The sequence below is a fragment of the Microtus ochrogaster genome, chromosome 8 (assembly GCF_000317375.1).
Source record: "Microtus ochrogaster isolate Prairie Vole_2 chromosome 8, MicOch1.0, whole genome shotgun sequence".
Lineage (NCBI taxonomy): Eukaryota > Metazoa > Chordata > Mammalia > Rodentia > Cricetidae > Microtus > Microtus ochrogaster.
The window spans coordinates 37242186-37259146 of record NC_022015.1 but is presented as its reverse complement, the minus strand read 5'-3'; the positions used below and the strand labels follow the sequence as shown (position 1 = coordinate 37259146).

General features: G+C 52.2%; 1 protein-coding gene across 2 annotated transcripts in view; it reads left to right on the top strand.

The window, feature by feature from the left end:
- Window positions 1-16961, top strand: part of Ano1 (anoctamin 1) — a 151111-nt gene that overhangs the window by 73377 nt on the left and 60773 nt on the right. Inside the window, exons 4-9 of one of the 2 annotated variants that reach the window (XM_026781689.1) lie at window positions 4893-4991; window positions 6294-6445; window positions 7832-7886; window positions 11864-11915; window positions 13836-13901; window positions 14395-14450. In XM_026781689.1, coding sequence (XP_026637490.1) covers window positions 4893-4991; window positions 6294-6445; window positions 7832-7886; window positions 11864-11915; window positions 13836-13901; window positions 14395-14450 — 480 coding nt within the window. The remainder of the gene's footprint in view (window positions 1-4892; window positions 4992-6293; window positions 6446-7831; window positions 7887-11863; window positions 11916-13835; window positions 13902-14394; window positions 14451-16961) is intronic. The other variant, XM_013347975.2, reaches the window with a different exon arrangement.

Here is a 16961-nt window from a genome sequence, read left to right as displayed (position 1 = left end):
TCAAGCCGGCTGCGTCAGTTTTTAATAGTTTCCTGCCCTTTGCAGGCCTTCCTGTCCTGAAGTTTATGTCTTTAATTGAGGTGAGCGGGCCTGACCTGTCTGTCATCCATCTAATGAGCTCACGCTCGCTAGCCAAGAGCACTGGCTTCTGTCTCTGTCACTTGTTGGTTCTCTCCAGCCGTATCCCTGGGTTGTTTACGCCCAGTGGGCTCAGCTGTCTATGTGCCCATCAAGGACTTCCTGAAGCACTGTTCAGGGTCCCAGGGCCTGAGCCGACTATGGTAGGAATTGTCCCTGGCCACGGCCACAGGCGAAGCCATCGCACCTTCACAGGTGGTTTTACTCCTCTTTCTTCTTCCTCTTCTTTCTCCAAGCTCTGTAGGGTGACTCAGAGTAGCAAGCATGCTCATGAGAGTGTGGGGTTGTTTGGTGGTGTCTGCCCAATCCCGGGGTGTAAATTCTCCTGTACCCTCAAGCTCTTCAGCATCCACCAACCTCCTGTCCTGGGGTCAGAAGAAAGCGACTGTTCCTTTGTGGGACTCATGAAAGGGGATCTAGTCTTCATGGGAGGGTCCCTAGCGTGTTCCTTCCCACCATGGCTGAGTGGCTGTTGAAGCCAGCTCAAGCCGGGCCTAGTTCCTACCACACCCTCTGAAGACATGGTTCTAGTGTCCTCATTGGATCTTCATTCGCTGTCATGGCATGCCTTGCAGCTCCCTGCCCTGGTACCAGCTCTGCAGAATCTTGAAGGCAGTGCATTAATCATTTTTTTTCTAATTGTAGCCAGCATTTTTGTTTTGTTTTGTTTTGTTTTCCATGGAGGATTGCCCTAGTGGGGTGGGGGAAGGGTGGCTCCACCTTAAATGGCAGCAAAGGTGTGACAGGATCTGTCTGCTGATTTCTCTGTTATCCAGCAGGCTTCAGGCATGGGGCTGGAGAGAAACACACCCAAGGCCTGTCCCTGACAGATTCTTGGCAAATGGCAAGTGAGGCTGTCCATCCCTGAGAACCAGTTCATGGCTCCACAGATCCCGAGGCTCAAATCTGAGGCTAGAGTTAAGAGGACATTCCCCTAAGGGTGGGTAGGCACCAACCCATTCTTGCCATGGACTCCAGGTCTCCCTCACACTGTGAACATGGCTCCAGTACCCATTACTGTGGGCATGCCAGTTAGCGGGCAACCCTTCCCCACCCAGGCCCACACTAGTGGCAACATATTCCAACCCTGGGGACTGTGCCTCACCCTCTGGGAGCTGTGTGGGTGGAGGAACACAGTGAGCATGGCAAGTGAGCACCAGATTGGGTTCCCATGCCACACCTGCTGTTCAAACATCTGGATCAAGTGTCTACAGATCTTCCCAGCCTCTCACTAGCTATAAGGGTACACTGAGGCTGATCAGAAGGTCTGCGAGAAGGTGGGACTGGGCCAGATGCTAAAGCTGTCTCCATCTGGTACACAGTAGGCACTTACTACAGACTGGCTGCTCCCTTTCCTCTGTCAATCACTCACTGAATACGCTGTGCCCTGGGCAGTCAGCCATCCTAGGTGCACACTGGAGCAGAGCCATAGGTCTCAAGCTCACACCTATTGAGGCAGCCATTGCCAGTGGGGAAAACCAGGTGGGAATCAGGGCATCGGACAGATGGGAGGTGTGGTTGGGCATTGCCTTGACTGCTGCTACATAGGGCTTCAGGCACAAGGGTGAGGTGCTGTCTCAGCCACATGAACCCTTCGTGGGACCTCTGCAACTTTGTTTTTGTTTTTGTTGTTGTTGTTTTGATTTTTGTTGTTTTCTTGTTGTTGTTTTTTCATCCCTGCCCCCTTATTTTTCCTTCTGTTTTGAGACAGGGTCTCATGGCTAGCTTTGACCTTGCTATGTAGGTGAAGCTGCTTTGAACTCCTGATTCTCCTTCCTGTCTGGGGTTACAGACATGTACCACCTGTGTGGTCAAAGATCTAGTTTACTTTTCTTTTGTGTTTGTTTGTTTGTTTGTTAATTTTTGAGACAGTTTCACACTATAGTTTAGGCTAGCCTGGAAGTCACTATGTAACCCAGGCTGGCATCATGGGACACCTTTTGAACTCATAACAGTTCTTCTACTTCAATCTTTCAAATGCTGAATGTCCTGGAACCAGTTCTAGTAAAGTCGGAGTCCTTTCATTCGGGGCTCAGGATAGAAACCTAACTCCTCAACTGCGCGCCATATGGAGCTAGGTGGCCTGACCTAATCCTCCCCACATCTTCTAGCAGGGGACTTCTTGGGGACCTGTCCCTTCACGGATCCCTGTAGTCTAGCTAGATTGTGCCGTCCCTGGGGTCTTATGTCCGTAAGTTTGTGGTTTCAAAAGTCTCAGCACAGTGATCAGGAGTAGGGACAGAACTTAGTCTTTCGCAGCCTTTGGCTATGACTGAAGGACCTGGCCATCCCCCAAGCTCCTCCTACTGCGGGAGGGCTGTGGTCAGGCTGGGTACCACATTTTTAAAAACATCTTAGTGTATTTTTGCTAAATGGGTCCCACGACCCCTTCACCAACCAGATGTTTCCTTGGGAAAGACCCGGGCACTCACGTCAGCAGGGCCTGCTTTCCCAGGGATGCTGGGACTGCAAAGAATATTTTGGGTCTTAGCGTGCGGGCGAACACTACAGAGAGATTAATCTTGGTCTATAGTGGAAAAGCTAGCCTCCACCACTTGTGAGCCACAACAGACATTTCCCCCTGACTCAGGGGTGTCCCATGACATCAGCCTGTGAGTCACTGGGGCTGGGGACTCTGTGACAGGGCTGGCCAAAGCAGGAGTGGCCTAGCTTGCCTTGGAGCCAGGCTGAAGCTGTACTCAGCTGCTTCAGTCCCTTGTGTTGACTTTGCCTGTGGACCCAAGGCTGAGGCTCAACTGCTAAGGGTACCAGAGGACTTTTGTCTGCAAACCAGACCTCATATCACGTGCCTTATAGATGAGGGAACAGGGTCAAGAGAGGTTAAGACACTTGCCATAGACCACACAGGTCTCCCAAACGCATCCCATCTATACCAGGGGGCAGCAGAAGGACCATGGATTTCTATCCTATCTGGGGTGCTTTCTCTGTCCTGGGATGATATCTGTCTCTTCAAAGGAGAAGACCAAGCCTGTAGCCAAAGCCGTCTATCCCTGGGCTCTGGCCTGAACTATCATGCTTATCTGTGACAAAGTCTCGATTAGCCCAGCCTTGCCTGGCATTCCCTAAGTGGCTGAGAATGACTTTGAACTTCTGACTCTTCTGCCTCCACCTCTGGAGTGCTGATATTACAGGCACACCAACACTCCACCCAGTTTATGGGGTACTGGGGCTTGATCCCAGGGCCTCATGCACATCAGGCAAGCGTGTCCCCAACCTTTGTCACGTCCCCATCATGGTCTACCTCTTCCCACCAGGTGCTCTGCTCTGCAGTGTCAGCTCCTAGAGGCACCAACTTTGTGACTTTAGGTCTAGACAAATGTGTTTACTTCACCTGTCTCAGATGCTTGATTAGTTTGATTGATTGATTGATTGATTGATTGATTGATTGGGTGAAACTCACCATGTAGCCCAGGATAGCAGACTAGCCTCAGAAACAATCCCACTCACCGTCCCAGAATTTTTTTTCTTATAAGTCATCCTCAGATGACATTGGACTGTTAGGTTTTGGCCATTAGCCCGTGGCACACCTGTGGTCTGGGCCACTCACTCAGCCTGTGATCCTGGGCACAGAGGAGGCAGGTCACACTGGCTGCTCCGTACCTCATGGCAAGCCCCTTCAGGTCTCAGAATTGTGGGCCAGAGAGTTCTGTAGACACTTGGGGCTGAGCTCCAGTCTGCCATGAAAGGTCTTGTGAAAGCTCTGGGCAAGGTCCTGCATGTTTGTGTGACTATGTAGATACCTGTCCCTTGACAAAGGCCCCTTTCCAAGGAACCAGGTGTGGCACTTCTGCCATTGGGGAAGCACAGCTTGGGTCTGAATTGGCAGCAGGAACTTGAAGCAACTGGCCACATCACACCCACAGTCAGAACAATGAGTTAATATATGTGTGCTTTCCTACTCATATACAACCTAGGATCCCAGGCCCAGGGAATGGTGCCATCCACAGTGGGCAGGCCTTCCTATTCATCAAGACAGTCTATTACAGAAACATGTCCACAGGTCAGCATGAAGTTAGATTGTGTCAAACTGACAAAACGAGCCATTACACTTGTCTCAAGTCAAAGCAGCACCGCAGGGGGACCTGGACTTGAACCCTTGGTGTCCCTGTGTCAGCCTCTTTAAGGATAACAGTCATAGATCTGTAGGGATGCTGGAGTTAGGCTACCGTCAGAGAGAGAACTGCATGACCCCCACAGGAGCTTCTGTCCAGTGAGCCCTGAGAGCCCCAAGTCACGGCTGAGGGCTGTGGACCTGGAATCAGGAATGGTCCTCTGTTGTTACCAGGCTTTGGGGGGGGGGGCTCTCACTTAATTCCTGAAAACTTCCTAAGTGTTTTAGACCCCTAAGCTCCCTCCTGGCTGTGATCAGAGAACCCCTGGATTCTTGCATAGAGTGCTGTGTGTAAGAAAGGTTCCTAGCACCCGATGGTGGTGGCACACCCCTTTAATCCCAGCACTTGGGAGGCACAGGCAGGCGAATCTCTGCACAGGCAGAGTTAGAAGCCAGCCTGGTCTACAGAGTGAGTTCCAGATCCAGGACAGTTGGGACTACACAGTGAAACCCTGTCTCAAAAAAGAGAGAAGAGAAAGGTGCCTAGCCATGGTGAGTATTGTCAGGACATGGCTGGTGCCAAGCAAAGGCAGACACACCTGATCAGTCACAACTGGGTATCAAGGTGAAAGGGGTCATAGCTGCCAAACACCCTGACCACCAGCCCTTTTTCTCTCTGTAGACCAAAATCCACGGTGTCGGCTTTGTGAAGATCCATGCACCCTGGCATGTGCTCTGCAGGGAGGCTGAATTTTTGAAACTGAAGATGCCCACAAAGAAGGTAGGTAGGCATGTTTATATTTCAAAATACTAGTCTTGGTTTGAGGACATCCCGAAGCAGAATCATCTCCACAAACTCCTAATCACTGAGCGAGGGGAGATATTTCCTTTCCCCCATGAGGCCTCTATCCCTGCCAGGGTGGTCTTTAGAGACTCTAGGCCAGGGCTAGATAGATACCTTAGCAGTCAGACTGCTCTTGCGAGAGAACTGGATTTCAGATGCCAGGACCACATAGGGCTGCTCACAACTGCCTGCAATGTCAGTTCCAGGGGATTCCGTGCCCTCTTCTGGCCTTTTCAGGTACCTGTACACAGATGTACATAAACACACAGGCACGCACACAGCCTTAAAAAAAGAAAAGAGTAACATTTAAGGCCCCACCCCACTGGGACACCAGGAGAAGGTCCAGGCAAAAAAGCTGCCCACTCTGTCCCAGGAATTTGACCTGAACAAATATAGTTCAGTTTGAGGCCTTGCTTCTTTGATGCTTGTGGGGTCTCAGATAATTTATCAGATTCAATTTAATTACATTTTCTAGCTTGCTGGGATTTTTCCTTTTAATCTCTGAAAACTTTATGGCTGAAGAGCAGCCTGCCAGGGAAGCTGGGCTGAGAGTCCATATTTATGTGTGGGGTGGGAGGGAGACGCTCAATGCGGCTTCTCAGATCCACTGAAGCCGCTTGGATTACAGCTTTGGAAACAAAAAGACATTTGGGGCAAATGTTTTCTAGAATGTGTTATAATTGAGCTCTTGGCCCAACTCTCCTAAAATGCTGGGTCCTTTGAGTAAGCCTGAAACAGCAGATAGAGGTCCGCCGGCTACCCAGGCACTCTGTTCCCAGGAAGGACTATACCATTGTGTGGTATTTTTCTGACCATCACAGAAAAGAAGACTTAGTTACTTCACACATTACCCTGACCAAAGCTACTTAATGAAGGAAGAATTTATTCGCTTCAGTTTAGGGAGACCCAGATCATAATGGTGTGGAAGGCATGGAGCAGGAGCGGGAGATGGCCGGTCACATTGATCCATGAGCACAAAGCAGAGAGAGGAACGCTGGTGCTCAGCTCACTTTCTTCCTTGTGTTCAGGCTGCGACCCCCAGCCCATGGGATGATGCCATCCGCATTCAGGGTGGGTCTTCCACCTCAGCCCAGTCTAGAAACTTCCTCCAAGACACGCCCAGAGGCTTGTTTTCATGGTGATTCTAAATTGTATCAAGCTGACAAGAAACATTACCAGCTTTTACAGAAGTCAGAACGCAGTAGAGGGGCTCATGTCTCTGCCTGGTCTTGCCCACAGGTGTACCACATCAGTGAGACCCGAGGTCTCCTGAAAACCATCAACTCGGTTCTGCAGAAGATCACAGACCCCATCCAGCCCAAGGTGGCTGAGCACAGACCACAGACTACAAAGAGGCTCTCCTACCCCTTTTCCCGGGAGAAGCAGCATCTGTGAGTCAGAAGAACAGGTTGATTCCCAGCTGCCCCCACACAGGGGAATGTGTTCTTATAGTACTTCGTGACTCCTCAGCCCAGAAGAGGCTGAGGAAGCAATGTCTAAGGGCCCTGGTCACAGAGCAAGGCGATAAAGGAGCTTTGCTTGGCTTGGTAATGCATAGGGAAAACTGCCTGGGCCCTGGCTTGAGCAAAGGTCTAGGCTACACAGACCTAGCTTTGTCCCCTGAGCCCTGGTTCCTTGTCACGAAACCTCAGCAGCCCATGGAGCAGCTGGTGAGGCAGCAATGGACTGATCAAGAAGCCTCCCTCAAGGGAGTCCCAAGGCCCTGGGGCTTCACAGTCAGCAGTGTGTTGCCTGGCAGTGCTGGGTCTGTTCTGGAACCTTCCATCCTCCCTGTTCCCAAGGGGCAGTGGTACATAGCCACCTGGCTCAGGTGGAACAGTTGCAAGGCCTCCCCAGGCCTCGTCTCACTGGCAGAAGTGGGAGAAAGGGCTTGGGTACCAGATACCCAGGCAGTTTGGATGGCCAGGCCCAGGAGCAGGTGCCTTTGGGGTGCTGTGGCCTCGAGGATGTCCAGGGGGCAATGAGCATGCACCCACACTTTAGCTCAGAACAGAGGCCTTTGGTTTGCAAAGATAGTGGTGGCTTTTGGGGAGCCATGTGCTGCCCTGACTCCACTGGCCAGTCTTTGGTGGACTGGACACACTGCCGTGCGACCTCTGCCAGCTCAGGGGCATGAGAGGTTCATACCCTTTGTCCAAATCCTGCTCATTTCCACCCTGTTCTTACTAAGCATCCCAGGGAATGGTGGCTTCAGAGCTATTCTTGTGCCCTAGAAACCTCAAACTATCTCTGTGTGGCCCAGAACACCTGCATGCAAACCATTTCCTGGGAGCGTGTCCTCAAAGCCGAAGCCACCATGTAGAGGGATGACACTGTCCCTGTCCCCTGACACTGAAACTGGGACTTGAAAGACTGCCTGCCTGGATTTTAATTTCATCCAAACCAGGCTTGGCTGAGCATGGTCGTGCCTACCTTCTATCCCAGTGCTGAGGAGGTGGAGGCAGGGGGATGAGGCTTTCAAGGCCATCCTCAGCTACACAGCCAGTTGAAGACCAGCCTGGGCTACATGAGACTTTGTCTTCAACAAGACAAAATGACAAACTAGAGTTGGAGAGTACCCTCAGTTGCCTTCCCAGCAATGGTGGTCTCAGAGCACACAGGGCTGATGAGATCAGCTAATACCATGCCCGGGGACAGGGGAACCTGTGCCTGCTATGAGGATAGTCGGACCTCTCACGGTCACTGTTATTAGAGACAGGATGAGTTCCCAAGCTGGGAGCCTGCAGCGATCGCCTTGTCTTCTTCTGTTCCTGCAGATTCGACCTGACTGACAGGGACTCCTTTTTCGACAGCAAAACCCGGAGCACAATAGTGAGTAGGCGTCCTGGAATTGCTCGTCAGAGGGTGCCCTGGGGACCCTGGTGATCATTTCATTTCTCCGGAACTCCTCGGGGTGGAAGCCGGCTCTAATTGCCTGTGACAAAAATAATTAGAATAATGAATCAGGAGGGCAGTGGGTGGCCCAGGGGAGGGAGGCCCTGGCTGCTCGGTTTGGAGGAGGAGCGTGAGAAAGGAGTAAGCTGCAGGAAGCTGGGGGAGGGGACCTCCAGGCCGAGCTCCAAGCCTGCAGACCCCCCTGATCACTCCATTCTGATAGAGTTTGCAAGGGGCTTGGCCGGCGATGTCTGAGCAGGCCAGGCAGCTCAGCCTTGGCACATGTATTAGTTTAACATCCCAAGGCCTTTGCCAGTGCAGCCAGCCTAGGTTGCAATCTGACCATGCAGGCCACCCTGCCCTACTCAGGGCATTGGCTTAGTGTTTATCCTTCAGCTGCCAGTTTGACTGCCAGCCAAGCTGGGACTGTGCGTGGCACAGGACCCAACTCCTATCTAAACAAGAAATCCGCCTGGCGGCTAAGGCCTGCTCTGTTCTCTCATGCCTGGAGCATCCAGCCTGGCTGGGTCACAGTCAGGGCTGAGGAGAAGCTGCCCGTTTGCCTGGCACAGGGAACTTCTTGCAGCCGCCACCCTGCAGGAAGGTGGCACAGGTCCTGTTGGTGAAGGAGGCTCAGACCCAGGCCAGGCAGGTGTTCCCCTCTGCTGCCTCTTTCCTTACCTGTACCTGTAAGGAAGGCTCTCAAACTGTGCCAGAACAAGACTGATTCTGGTTTGTCCCCCCAGGGGCAGGGTAGCACCCCATCAGCAGTCCCGTGGCGCAGTGTGCTCTTGTTATCATTGGTGCTTTTAATTTTTTGCGTGTTTATTAACTTACTTTTTGAGGGTGCTGAGTACATGTACCATGGTGCATGTGGTAGAGGTCAGGGGACAACCCTAGGGAACTGATCCTCTCCTTCTGGGGATTGAACTCAGTCAAACTTGGCAGCAAGAACCTTTACCTGCTGAACCATTTGGCCTTCCTACTATTGATTAAGTTTGACGATTCAATTTCATGATAATAAGCAACAAAAAACTTGGGCAAAGACATAGCCTCTGGTTAAACTGGTACTGGTGTGTTTGAGGGGCAACCATATCCCCCCTTGGCCTTTGTTTCTTGCGAGAACCCCTACAGTGTGACCCGCAGTGTCTCTCCCACATCACTGTAACATCTATGTGCCCATGCTTCGGTGTGTGTGTGCCTTGATTTGCACGTTTCCCAGGGTGTCCGATGCCTCTGGAAGAACTTTTGCAAGCATACTTTAGCTATGGGGAGGTGCCTGACGTGGGAGGGGCTGTGAACAATTCTGACATCTCTTCCTGGTGATTAGCTGTGGGACTATTTGGTCTGAGATTCCCCTGGGTGAATGCTGCTATTTACATTGAGCCAGAGAGGGCACTAGGGACAGCAGAGGTGGAGAGCCATGACTCTCTTTGCTGCTGGAGGAAGGAAGGAGAGACACTACCTCCCAGATACCCTGAGGCCAGTGTGTAGACCACCTCTGTGTTCCAAAGGGATTTGCTGATTCGCAGACCCGCATGGCTGGTCAGGTCTCATCTCATGGTTTAGGCCAAGGTGTGACAACCTCTTCCTCCTCACTGGCCACTTCTCTCCTGGCACTGGGGTGGCTCATGTACAAGCTATTTGGAGTCAGAGACCAGCAGCTTTAGAGAGACAAGAGCTTCTTGTGCTCGCTGGGATTTTAAACAGTGGGGCCTGTAGGCAGTGGGGAGCCATAAAAGGTTGTCAGGTAAGGTGTTTCATATACTCAGTTATGTTTACTCTCAAGGGTTGGCTGTGAGAAAGGGGTGAAAGGCGTGTGTGTGTGTGTAGTCACATGGTGCAGATGGATGGATGTGAGTCGTGTGGTGGTAGAGGTGGATGTGGGGTCACCTGGTGGAGGTGGATGGATGTGGGGTCACCTGGTGGAGGTGGGTGGATGTGGGGTCACCTGGTGGAGGTGGGTGGATGTGGGGGCACATGGTGGTGGAGGTGGATGTGGGGTCACCTGGCGGAGGCGGGTGGATGTGGGGTCACCTGGTGGAGGTGGATGGATATGGGGTCATGGGTGGTGGAGGTGAATGGATGTGGGGTCACATGGTGGTGGAGATGGATGGATGTGGGGTCACCTGGTGGAGGTGGGTGGATGTGGGGTCACCTGGTGGAGGTGGGTGGATGTGGGGTCACCTGGCGGAGGTGGATGGATGTGGGGTCACATGGTGGAGGTGGATGGATGTGGGGTCACATGGTGGTGGAGGTGGATGGATGTGGGGTCACATGGTGGTAGAGGTGGATGGATGTGGGGTCAAGGGTGGTGGAGGCGGATGGATGTGGGGTCACATGATGGAGGTGGATGTGGGGTCACATGGTGGTGGAGGAGGATGGATGTGGGGTCAAAGGTGGTGGAGGCGGATGGATGTGGGGTCACATGGTGGAGGTGGATGGATGTGGGGTCAAAGGTGGTGAAGGTGGATGGATGTGGGGTCACATGGTGGAGGTGGATGGATATGGGGTCATGGGTGGTGGAGGTGGACGGACATGGGGTCACCAGAGTACAGATGGATGGATGTGGGGTCATGGGTGGTAGAGGTGGATGGATGTTGGGTCGTGGCTGTCATGACTGTGTGAGCGGAGAGCAGGAGGTGGTTGTGGAATAAGCAGAAAGCCATGACAGGTTAACCAGTTCGACATACAGAGTGACAGAGAGGGTCCTGGAGAGCAGTTGAGTAGGGATTTATTAAGTACCTACAGTGTGCTCTCTCCTGGAGGGAGGGAGGAAGTATTGAGAACATCAATCGCAGGGCGGATGGTGGATGACAGACAGGACAGGATAGGACAGAGCTATGTCACAGGCCTTCTAATGTGATCCTGGGACATCTTAGAACTGTGGGGGTGAGTGCTTTTACCAGAGGCTGCAAGAGGGAACTCAAAGCAAGAGGCTAGGGCTGCTGACAGAGGAGCCAAAGATGTAATGGCAGAGCCAGATGGTGCAGGCCTAGAGGCCAGTGGAGGGTCACTGGTCTTGCCTGCGTGAACACAGTACAGGGTTTGAGGAGTAATCAGCATGCTCAGAATTCCTCACCTGTGGATCATGGGCAGAGCTACACCTGTGCCTCAGCTGGTAGACTGTTTGCCTAGATGACAGGAGGGTTCGATCCCCAGCACCCCATAAACCAAACATGTGGTGCACACCTGCAGTGCCAGCCCTTAGGAGAGGAAAGCAGGAAGAGCAGAAGTTTTAAGTTGTCCTTGACAATAAATATGTTTGAGGTCAGCCCTGGCTACATGAAATAAAATGAAACTAATTAGATCATGGTCATTTATTCTAAGCTCATTTTTCACAGAGTTAAATTGAGGCACGGGGGTGGTGGTGCAATTTGCACATGCTCTCCTAACGCAGCCCCAGTCAAACAAGACTCGTCAGCCAGGGCTCCTCAGAACACCAAGCAAAGTATCTCATTAGTCAGTGAGCTATGAAGAGGGATGGGGTCCCTCCATGGGGCTTCTCTCCTGGTGCCCAGTATGGTTGGGGCCTTGAGATCCACGGCCACACCTGGCCCCCCTCTGGGCATCTAACCCACACAGAACTGCATGCCAGCTCTCTGCTCCTGCTCTTGCTTCCACAAAGGGGCAATGAGCTGCTGCAGGGCACCAAGATGGCTATTGTATCTCCCATGCCACCCCTGTCCCCTTGGTTCCTAGGAATGTGCCCACTGCACATGACTAACACCTTGTTAGTCCTGCTCCAGGACGTGAAGAAAGAGGGTTCTCTGTGACCCCTATTTCACTTACCCCTGGAAGTTACTTGCTAGAGTCCCAAACCCAGGACCCTCCTGGTGCCCCGTGACTGTGGCCTTTGACTGGCAGAGAAGCAGAGTAACCACTCCCCCTTTCTGTCCCTCCCTCTGTGCTAGGTCTATGAAATTCTGAAGAGAACAACCTGCACCAAGGCCAAGTATAGCATGGGTAAGGACACTCTGTGGATTTGAGGTCAGCAGCTGCTTCTGAGTGGCCTTCTTGCCTCTGAGCCCTCTCAGGGGGGTGGGTGTCTGGCTTGGGGCTTCCTCAAAGAGATTTGATTTAAGCCTATGTTGCTTCAGAACAGAGGGCTGGGAAACTGGCAGAAAAGTCGTGCCAGGGTCCTGTTCCCTGTGGATTTATAGCCAGGCGCTTTACACCCAGAGGTGCTGTGCCCTTGGCTGAAGGCTCTTGTTGGTATAAGGCCAGCTTCCCGCAGAGAGACCCTAAACCATGAAAAAGAAACAGACAAATGGTTCCAAATTCCTCTTTGATTATAAGTTCAACAAAAAAGAATGACAGGGGTGTCCTTTGGGGACCACAGCCCAGTTCAAGGCTGTTGGAAATAGCAGCCCGAGGAGAACAGTGGCCAAGCTGTTGTGTGACCCGACTGAAATAGGCCAGGCTGCGGGGAGGGTTCTTCCAGGACTCAGGGACGGCATGTAGCCTGACTAGTGTGATCCACAGGTAGCCACAGGGACACTTTGAGATGTCCAACTCCATATCTTGATTCATTGGAGTTAGGGACCCAGCCAGAAACCCAGGAGCCCTGTCCCCGTTGGCCTGGTCCTTGCAGACAGTGTAGACCACTAGAATGAGCTTATCTTGCACCCTGGGTGAATGGAGGAGGAAGCGAACTTGGGGGTTGTTCAAGTTACCACTGTCAGAGCACAGCTGGGACGAAGCCTCTAGAAGTAGAAAGCGTACGTGACTCCAGTCCAGGCATCATCAGGTTCCGTTCATAGAATTAAATGTGGCTTCCATGAAGGTCTGTAGAGCAGGCTGGACTGGAGCTAACCCCTATTCTAGCTTGATCCTTAGGCAGAGGGGCTGGGTTGGTTCCCAGGCCTTTTTTTTCTTAAACTTCTCTAGTTCCCTTGCCTCTGTGTAGAAGAGAGAGATCAGGGTGCCTTTGTAACCCCACTTCATAGTGGCACCTGGCCTGGGAGCTCTACTGACCAACGAAGTCACTTAGTGACCCTCTATCGACTAGTGATGGGCTCCTGACAGCCCCTGTTCGTCCCAGGGGCTGCCCTCAGGTACTTGGGTTCTAGGGTAAGGAAACAGAGAAGCTAGCATGCAGTTACACAGACGGGGCTGGGAACGCTAGAGTGATTGGGAGCCATGGTCAGGGAAGGCCTCTCAGATGAGGACAGAGAAGACTTAGGAAAGAGGGTTGGCAAGCCTGCCACACAAACCCAAGCAAGGCCCTGTGGCAGCTCCACTCTGGGTGCATGCTAGGAAGGGTGAGGAGGTCACAGGCCAGGATCCAGCTCCACATACATTTTCCATGTGAGGCAAACTTTCTGCTTCTGAGCCTGGCTTCAGTCACGCGCTCTGGCTGCCTCTGGCTGTGATTCCTAAGTGTCCCTCGGTGCACCTGGCTGTTCCAGGTCACTATCCAAGGAGATGGTTCTTGAGCCACGTTGCATAGAATCAGCTTACAGGCTGTTGAGAAAAGTTGGCCCACATGGGGTCACTTAGAAAGCCACTCTGCCCTGCAGGGGGTTCTGGGGCAACAGCTGAAAGTCTGGGGGGACGAGGATCTAAGACATTGGTCCCAAGGATGTCAAAACCAGAGCAGTTTTCCAAGATCTCCTCCATCCCTGGGTTCTCTCTCCTCCCCACCTTCACTAGCAGGGTCTGGAGACAGGCACAGCATCCCTGCAGCAGACAGGTGTAAATGTGACTGTTTTTATTTCTCCTATGCCGGTGTGGGCTCTGGGCCCAGCCAGCAAAGCCCCAGCCATCCTCCTTCGGCCCTGAGCACTTGACCGTGAACCCTTTGCCTCTACCAGCTTACTTCCCCAAATGTAGCTTTGACCCTTCCAGGCCCTTCTGTGTAACTAATAGCCAATGTGTAAACAGGGCAAGGAGAGGGAAGAAGGAAGGACTCTGCCCTTCTAAGTAAACGGCGGAAGTGTGGGAAATACGGTAAGAGCGGGGCCTCCTCTTCCGCTTCTCCCATCAACTTACAAGCTAATTCCAAATTGTATGTGTGTTTCCTGACACCATCAATTTCCCATCCGTCCATCTTCTCATGATCAGCTTCTCTGACCGCTCGGAGGCCATCTTTCCATCTGCAGACTCTCCCTCAGGCCGGTGGGGGTAACTGGCGAATCCGAAGTTTGGGGGTGACTGAACTGCTCCTGCCTCCTTCCTCAGGGACAGAACTTCCTCTTGGGGTGTGCTCTGCGTCTTCCTAACCCTACCAATCAAGCATGTTGAAATCATCTCTAGTGGATAGCTAACTCGCCCTGCTGCGTTCTACCCCGGGGAAGAACCCCAAGATGGTGACCGGGCTCTGGGTAGCCTGGTGTGTCTGGCTTTGAGCAGCATCCTCCCTGTGAACCGGAGCACCCTGTGATGGCTCTGACTTCCAGATGTGGGCAGCAGTCCTTAACTTCTCTCTACCTCTGTTTTTAAGGCATCACCAGCCTTCTGGCCAACGGCGTATACTCAGCCGCGTACCCTCTGCACGACGTAAGTAACCTTCACACATACTTAATTCTGCATCGTTTGATTCCCCACCCACCCCCAGTCTTCAAGGGCCACGCCTCTTGGGAGCTTCAATTATCCTGTGGTCACAGCTTCCTGCTTGGCCTTCTCTGTCCCCCTCAGTGGGAGCTGGAAAAGTCACACACAGAGCTGTCTTGGCAGACAGAACAATCCCATGAAAACGGGGAAGACTGTGGGAGAGGCCAGGCTGGCTTCCTCCATACCTCGCAGCCAGCTGATCCACAGGGTGTTTGCCCTGGCTCCAGCTCTGCCACCCTGGGCTCTGGCATTCACCAGGGCTCTGTGTACAGCAAATGACCAGCTTCCTGGGTTGAGTATCCAAATCCAGCTGGCCTCTCTTTGACAAATTTCACTTTTGCTGTGGCCAGGGGTGAAGAGATAGGGTGAGATAGTCTCCTTATTTTCTTCATGGAAACAGGGATTATGCTGTGGGGCCTGAGGAATGTGTGAGCCCCAGCAGAGGCTCCCTGGAACTCGCCAAATGTAGAGTGTAGCTGGACCAGGAGCCCAGAGCAGAAGGGAAGGAGGATAGGCCTGGGGGTTGGCAGACCGGGATCTCATGCTTCTGCTCTTGCTTCCACTGGCCTTGAGCAGCTTGGTAGGACTAATGTCTATAACAGCAGGACAGATGTGGGTATCAGAGCAAGTCCAGCAAGAAATCACTTTTAGGAGGAGACAGGATTGCTGAAATAGCACAGGGCAATGGACTATGTGGGGGACTTTGTGGGAGAGGCCAAGCTAGGCTCATCTGTCCCCTCATCTTACTTTCCCAACCCTAACTGGGGCCCTCACCACCCTGTAAAGCTAGGGATTTGGGGTCAATTGTGCCTTTGTATGTGCTCCTCTTCTGTTTGCCTGCGGCGAAGTTTTTCTCTGCCTCTTCTCTCCAGTCCCCTTGATTCCTTCCTCCCTTCGCTGGCCTTCCAAGGCCCCTTATCCCACAGGGAGAGGGCTGCCGGGCCACAGTGTGCGTGCATATGTGAGTGTGTGTGTGTGTGTGTGTGTGTGTGTGTGTGTGTGTGTGTGTGTGTGTGTGTCTCGGGCTCTCTGGCCTCCTCCTCAAGGGATATGTTGCTTTGTAAATATTTCCAGGGTAGTGCCCTGATCCTTCAGGCCCTGACAGTACTTCTGGTCCCTCCCATGAAGTCTCTGCTCCACTCTTGAGCCCCCACCTCTTCAGGATACCACTGGGCTCCAGGATACAGCCATGCCCAGCCTAGTGCTGCCCTGCCTTCCCTGGTATAGCTGGAGCCCAGAAGTTAAAGTGTTTCTAGGCCCTGGTCTGCTTTGAGCTGACCCTTTACATCTTAAAGGGAAAGGATTGGAAAACTTTTTGCAGAACCTACTACACTCCAACCACTGGAAATTTTATCTCATTTAACCCAGTGAAAATACAGATTCAGAGAGGTTTAGTAGCTTTCCAAAAGTCACAGATCCCTGCTAGGAACTGTGAATAAAGACCACTTGTGATTGGCACCCTGTTGCATGTCCCTAGTGGTGCCACCATGTGTTTCCCTTCCCAGAAGGTCAAATGCTCTTTCTTTGCTAAGCAGACCTGTCATTGTTCCTTATGCAGCAGCCCTATGAAAGCCACACTTTCCATGTTAAAGATGGGGAAACAGAGGCTTGTGGGACTCAGGCAGCTTGCTCAGGAATGCACAGCCTAGAAGCAGAGCCTAGAACCTCTGGACATTAAGGAAATTTCCATCCATAAACTTAGCAAACAACCAAACAGCACACATTCCATTAAGTATCAAGCTCACACTGAAACAACTAGGGAAGTCAGGAGTGATGTCACACAGCTGCCATCTCATAACTCAGAAGACTGAAGCAGGAGGATGGTGAGTTTGAGGCTAACCTGAGCTGCCTAGTAGGACCTTGTAGCAAAATACTAAATAAGCATGCTTTTAATACCAGCACTTGGGAGGCAGAGGCAGGCGGATCTCTGTGAGTTCAAGGCCAGCCTGGTTTGCAGAGCTAGTTCTACGACAGCCAAGGCTACACAAAGAAACCCTATCTCCAAAACCAAACATGAAAGCAAAATACAAAACTAATTCTAAGAAAAATAACTTGCTCTGAAGTGAGCCAGGTCTGCCTTGTGCCCTTAAACAGAGGGCACAGATAGAGGTTAAGTGAGACTGGACCAGAGAGGGATTGGTGACTATGCTTACTCTACAGTGCTTGGTGCTTGCCTGTATATTCTGCATCCATCTCCTGTCCTCCACTCATGCCCCTGTCTTCATTCCTAGCCTGGGGCATCCTCATCCTCTCCCCATCCCTATGGACTGTTCTTTCTTTCACCTAATATCTCTAGGTGGATGTTGGGCACTCTGACCAGCTGGGTAGCCATGATGGCTATGGGCACTGTGGCCAGTAGGGTAGCCATGGTGGACATGGGCATTCTGACCAGCTGGATAGCCATGGTAGACATGGGCACTCTGACCAGCTGGTTAGCCATGGTAGCTGTGGGCACTG